General features: G+C 42.5%; 1 protein-coding gene across 1 annotated transcript; it reads left to right on the forward strand.

The window, feature by feature from the left end:
- Nucleotides 1–360: 360 nt before the first annotated feature.
- Nucleotides 361–5,551, forward strand: LOC103376282 (bladder cancer-associated protein). Its single transcript, XM_008306663.1, has 2 exons — nt 361–462; nt 3,668–5,551. The coding sequence occupies exon 2, from the start codon at nt 3,880–3,882 to the stop codon at nt 4,141–4,143; it is 264 nt and encodes an 87-aa protein (XP_008304885.1). The 5' UTR covers nt 361–462; nt 3,668–3,879; the 3' UTR covers nt 4,144–5,551.
- Nucleotides 5,552–6,433: the final 882 nt, after the last annotated feature.

A 6,433-nucleotide genomic window follows, 5' to 3' on the forward strand; every position in this document is an offset into this window, starting at 1 on the left:
TGATATTAAACTTGAATTCAAGTTTCATCTAACGAGGAAATCATTGTGAAATTATCATTTGTGAAGATATTTGTCAAAAAATTATAATTTCTTTAAAAACTGTAACTGAATAACTATTAACTGCCATTAAAAAAAAGTTAACATGTTTGTGTATTTCAGAAAAATTAATTTTTCTCCAATATTTACATAAGTTTAAAGTTAAAACAGTTGGTCTGTAGTGCCCTGGGTTTGTGCAATCTTCTGGTGGACAAACCTTCCTGGAATGAAGCTAATTATATTCAGGCGGAGCACAGACACCTAAACGTCTCTGATCGGCCTCAACTTTGCAGCAGGGGTCCTTCGGGCTAACGCTAATGCTCGTTAGCTGGTTTGCTAGCTAGCAGCTACGTACGCAGTCTGTTGCTGAGACAGAGATGTTGCTGGTGGTTTGTCTTTGCTGAGAATGAGCCCAAAAGATGTCAGGTCGGTTCACAATGATTTACGCACACATTCAAACATAGATTCCGACTTAAAATAATAATTTAAAAAAACACCAGCTGTTCTATTTAAACCGGAGGTGTAAATACAATAACGAAATCTTTTGTCTTTCAAGCTAAGCTAGCCCGTTAGCCTCCGGTACATGCTGTTGTCAAAGCCAACCTCCGGTCCAAGTTGGCACTTTACGGTGGCCTTCCTTATAACAGAAGGAGATGTGAAGCTCCACTGATGATTACAGTTTGGTGGCAAACTGAGAATTACAGCCGCGAGTAAAATAATTCATTTTTTAAAATGTTGTACTTTGCGGCTGCTAGCTAACTGCCGTTACCGCCCACTGCGATGGATTTCTGCGGAAGGCGATGTTTAAACAGATTTTAATGTTAATATTAATCCAGAATAAATGCTGATTGTCGTATTAGCAGCACAACAAAAACAGTGAGAGGCTCCATGTTGGCTCTGAAATTAGTCTGTGTCGGTCTTGAATGGCGCATTTGCCTCCAACTGCAAGTCCGGTAACCTTAAATTGACAGATTTTTAAATGGGGTCTGGTTTGCTCCTCTGTGTACATTAAAGCTGTAAATAACTAGCTTTGAGATTGGTCACTTATCCTGATCGTAGCTACAGAGGACCACCGTGTGTTTAACTGTTTGCTTTTTAATGTCTTCACCCAACAACCCAGGACAACTTGTCCCCCAGTGTTTGCCAGTTTAACCCACCGAGCTCGTCAGCTAGTTGCCACCAGCTCTGGTTGGTTCTAACAGCGTTTGTCGGTGAGCTGGACATGTGGCAGTCGGGGTGAGCTAGCAGCTGTCCCTGACACTAACTCTGCTTTTGTCCTCCAGCCAGCCGCAGCCAGTTTTCCCGTCGAAACCAGCCGCTTTAAACTCGGGGCACATTTCTGCACCGGCTCACACCAGTTTCATGTCATTTTAAATCAGCTGGAACACGTCGTCTTGTTGTTGTTGTGGTGGTTTTGATGTTTTAGGATCATATGTGCGCAGCTAAAGCTAAGCTGCGAGGCCCTCATAAGGAAGTTGGCACCTAAACATTTGGCTGAATGTTTGCTTTTGGACGTCATTAACGAGGGCTGGGCACTGATTAGTTTTATGGCGTTGACTTGTCATGTTGTGATAACCAACTTGCATGCCAGGTTGAGTCTGATCCTTTAATAGTCCTAGTCAGAGGAATTGTAATCCTTTCCCTTTATATATGATGGGGTGTGAAAAATGCAGTGCTTGTGCCAAACTATGTTTAGCTGTTCAAGGAGTGGCTCTATGTATAGTGTTGCACAAGATTTGGCAGGACAAGGCAGGTGACTCCCGACTGAAAAAGATTATGTTTGAGGTTTAGGTGTGCAGGGAGCATCTTTTAATGTGTTGTCTTGTATCTGTATAAATATAGATTTATTACACAGGTTATGTTCTCTTCAGGTGTTAGAGTTGCACAAGACAACATAAAGGTTTCAATGTGGTATTTGTTTAAGGTGTAAATGAAACAGGGGTGCAAATAACATGTATTTATTTGTTCATCTGTTTTTTTCCCCCATGTTATAGCTGTTTAATTGCTGGTAAAGTGTCAGAAAACGGTGTCCCATCACGATTGTCCAAAGCCGAAGTCCACATATTAACAAAGACGGTGTTAATGCATTGTAAGGTCTATTATCTAACAGTCACTGTAGCAGTAATAAGGCTGATGTAGAGGTGGAGGTATTAGTGAAATGATTACTGCTCAACAGTTTGGGTAATTATTTTAGATCGATTGACTGATATTTTATTTATTCCCCTCAAGAAATTCAAGGTGACTCCCACATATCGTATTGCAGGTAGGAAAAAGATAAGGTTCAACAGAATTTAAAATATAAATGCAGGTGGTCAGAAGGTACCGTGGATGTTGGTGGATTCAGGATTTAAGCAGATTTTCTTGCTCCAGCTGTTCAGTTCTGATAATTTGCTGCTTTCCTTCATCAGTTTGTGATGGAAGCTGTGTGTTGGACGGCTGTGACAGCACCCCGGGCACCAGAGCGGTTTTTTAACAGGCTTTTTTTTTTTTTTTTTTAAGAATAGAATCTGCAGATTAAGATAAGATGCTTTGTTGTCCTGCAGGGAAACTTGTGTTTGGCTGGAAGCCACAGCGCGCCTGTCAACACGTTCATGCGAGCACTTGGATCGTACAGAGTAACGTGAAGACGACACAAAATGTTCCTAAACTCTTAAAGACAATGGTTTATATTCATGAAAACCAGATCTGGTGAATCAGAGGTTACCTGCAGATTTAAATCTTCCATTAGCGGGGTATTTTAACCCACTTTCTTTTACCTTGTGTTCCCGTTTTCAGAATCCACTTCAGTCAGGGAAACGACTGCAACAATATATTTTGCAAAAGATTTGGTTGGAGCAGTGAAGCAGCCTTGCTATTTTTTTTATTTTTATTTCAGTGAATCACTCATTTTAATTCCAGTTTTCGCCTCCCTGTGTGCAAATGTTTCACCAGAACAGTTCCACCCGTCACTGTTTGGAGGGAACACGCTTCGCTCTGCTCAATACGACTCTGATTAGTTTAAAGAACACAAACAAGAGGGAGCGTTTGTTTTTCTCCCCCGACAGCAGCGTAGTCATGAGGTAACGCTGGCCGGTCCAAGCCAGATAGAATGGAGCTTTATTTTGTGAGAAATCGAAATGAATGAAAGGACAGTTGTAGGTGATTAATCCTTTGCACTTGTCAGGTTGTTTACATGTCATGTGATCTTGCAAATGACTTTTATAATTCCCGGGATTTGTACCAACAGCTGTTTATTTGACTTTAAACTCTGCCTCGTTTGTCTTAAGATAAGATAAACTTTGATTCCTCACTGGGGGAGTTTACAGCAGCCGAAGACAAATACTAGATGATAATATGATAAGATAATAGAGATTATGTACTTCTTTTATATGTAAAGACGATGAATTGACTTATGAATGTGTATTTTTAGCACTTCCTGTCTATTGACTTGCACAGCTTGCTTCTCAAAATCTCTTTATCGTAGCATTTGGTAGTTGTAAAATTCCTCCCTCCTGGGAAACCTACTTGCCAATGAGACTGATTCTGATTCTAAATTAGATTATTAGATAAAAGCCGTCAGTATTTTTAGCCACAGTTTGATCAGTTCTTGTCCCGAATTTGAAACCCTCCAACTTTTCCCTTTTATCTGCAGGGATGACCTGATGACGGCAGCATCTGTCTTCTTCGACCTCTTCCTGCATCATCCCAGCTCCGTCGGATAGGACGCCTCCCCCCTCCGTCTGAATCGTCTGCTGTCCCTCCCCCTCCCCTCATCACATCCTCTTCCTTCAAAGACCCCAAACAACTCGGGATCAAACCGCCCTCAAGGCCTCCTCTGAGCTCCTCCCCCTGAACAAAGAGACCATGTATTGCCTACAGTGGCTGCTCCCGGTGCTGCTCATCCCCAAGCCGCTGAACCCGGCGCTGTGGTTCAACCACTCCATGTTCATGGGCTTCTACCTGCTCAGCTTCCTGCTGGAGAGGAAGCCCTGCACCATCTGTGCCTTGGTCTTCCTGGCTGCCCTCTTCCTCATCTGCTACAGCTGCTGGGGCAACTGCTTCCTCTACCACTGCCAGGACGCCGCGCTGCCGGACGCCGCCCACGACCCGGCCATCGTCGGCACCTAGGAGAGGAGGGCGGACGCCGGAGACGAGGGGGAAGAGTGGTGGCGCACTGGGAGGTTACTGTAGAGCGATACTGCCATGCTGTGAGAGGAGGAGGACGGACTGCGGTTCTGTGGGCAGTGCTGGAAGGGAATACCGAGAGCGGCCAGCCAAAGACGGTATTAAAACAAAAAAAAAAACAAAGGATGCTGTTTAGTCATGCTGTAAAGAATCCGAGGAAGGTGGAGGTGCTGTCGGAGGAGATGTTGTTTGGGGGAAAGAGAGGCGCCCAAACTTAAAAAAAAAAAAAAAATAAAAAAACGCAAAGGGAAAGACGCGCGTGTTTAACTCGGTGCTGAGGAAAGAAGAACTTCACTTTTACAAACGTACAGTATAACGCCACATCAACCTAAAGTCTCCACTGTGTGTCAGTATTCTGGTTCCTTGTTTACTTCCGAGAGAGACTCTCCACGTTCACCCGGGAAACGTTTCGCTCCTCAAACTGCCAAAACTCACACCAACCGCGCTCCTCGCTCCCTCGACGGACTCCGAACGCCGGGCGGCGTCAGATGATAAAAGCCTTGACGTGTTTGAGGGGAAACGAGGAGCGAGGCGCCGTTTTCGGTCCCTCACGTGACCAAACTCCGTCGCCACCTTTTTGTTTTTTGGCTCTGCACATGCTCAACACTTAGAGCACACTGACACTGGACAATCAATAACTATGCTGTGAATAATTCCTCCCCTTTTCTTTTTTCTTTTTGTTTTCTGCTGCATCGCTACCCAAAATGCACCTGGGGAAAGGTGTGATAATGCTGAGGAACTGCCCCGTTGTCGGTGTTGTTGTTGCCCCGTGTGCTCTGCAGCCGCCCCTCTTCCCGCCACATCCAAACCGTTTAATTTTCTTGTGCATGGGTTGTTTTTCTTTCTCCAGTTCACACACACAGATTTCAATGAATTAAAAAAACAAAATGCTGAAAGTTTCCAAAGGGTAGAAGAGTCTGGATGTGTGCAGGCTGAATGAAAGACTTATTTTGTGTGCGTGTGTCATGTGCGATAGTTTCTTTTTTTTGTGATCATAACTGATTTACAAAAGAAAAGACGTGGCGAGACACGAGGAAACAAAGAGGAGATGGTCGGCATTTCCAGCAACAATAAGCAATACGGACTGGAGGGGAAACGCTATCACATTCTCACAAGAAGTTTATCAGTTTCCTCGCGCGTCGCCGCTCCGAGTGTTTCGCCGCCGGACACGAGGTGTTTCTACTCTGTACCTGTTGGTGTGTCTGGGGAGAGTGTGCGTTGTTTTTTTTTTTTTCTTTTCTCGTGTGTGCGTGGCCTCTTGTCGCAGTGCTGACGACGCTCACTGCTACACGACTGCTTTGGTTTTAATTTAAATAAAGTTTTTCCTCTCGACGTGTTGACCTGCGTGGAATTCAGTGTTTGGTTGTTTTTCTTTAAATCCAGCAATCCTCCATTTTTAACTTTATTTCGGGGGGGTTTGTTTTTAGAACTCTGAATAAGCAATCAGCTTCATCTACTTCCTGCAGCAGATTTATCTACACACACTTCCCCATTTTGTCTAAACGCGTTCGGCTGCTTCATATTTCCCACTAGATGGAGACATTCGGGTCCACGTGAAGCTCGTTACACCTTTTATGATCGATGCTCTACGAAAAGCTTAAGCATTTTTATTTAAAATTATATGTATATTTTTTTGCAGGTTTATTTTCTGGGAACCAATGAAACAGTTTCTGGTTCAGGTGTATTTGTGAGTCTTGGAAAAGACTTAACAATTATTTTATATTATTTCCATAATATAAGACCTTCCAAGAGCTGCAACAATCAAGTATTAAAATTCTCAGCTATTAATCCAACCATCAGTTATTTTGATGATTGAATAATTAGACTGAGTTGTTTGTTTATTTGTTTTGGGGAAAAAAAGGATAAAATACTGATTCCAGCTGCCTAAATCAGAATATTTTCTAATTTAAGACAAAAATAAGTCTGTATTATATATGACTGAATATTAATATATAGTTTTCCCACTGTGGGGAAAATCTTGTCAGTTTTTCTTTGTAGGTAACAAAAGAACATTCAGAGTTAATAAAGTATAAATCATCTTATTTAGTCTCTGCTTTTAAGATCTTAAGTCTGACTTTGTTTTGCTGCTGCAACAGTTTATTTGTACTTCTTCTCTTCTACAGCTGTTTGGGGAATTATTTCACAGCAACTTAATGTCTAATTAATCTCATGTACGGGTTGAACAAAGTACATTATTTGACCAATATTTTGGTTTAATTCCATTTTTATTCAG

Source organism: Stegastes partitus, unplaced genomic scaffold, assembly GCF_000690725.1.
Source record: "Stegastes partitus isolate 25-593 unplaced genomic scaffold, Stegastes_partitus-1.0.2 Scaffold3774, whole genome shotgun sequence".
Lineage (NCBI taxonomy): Eukaryota > Metazoa > Chordata > Actinopteri > Pomacentridae > Stegastes > Stegastes partitus.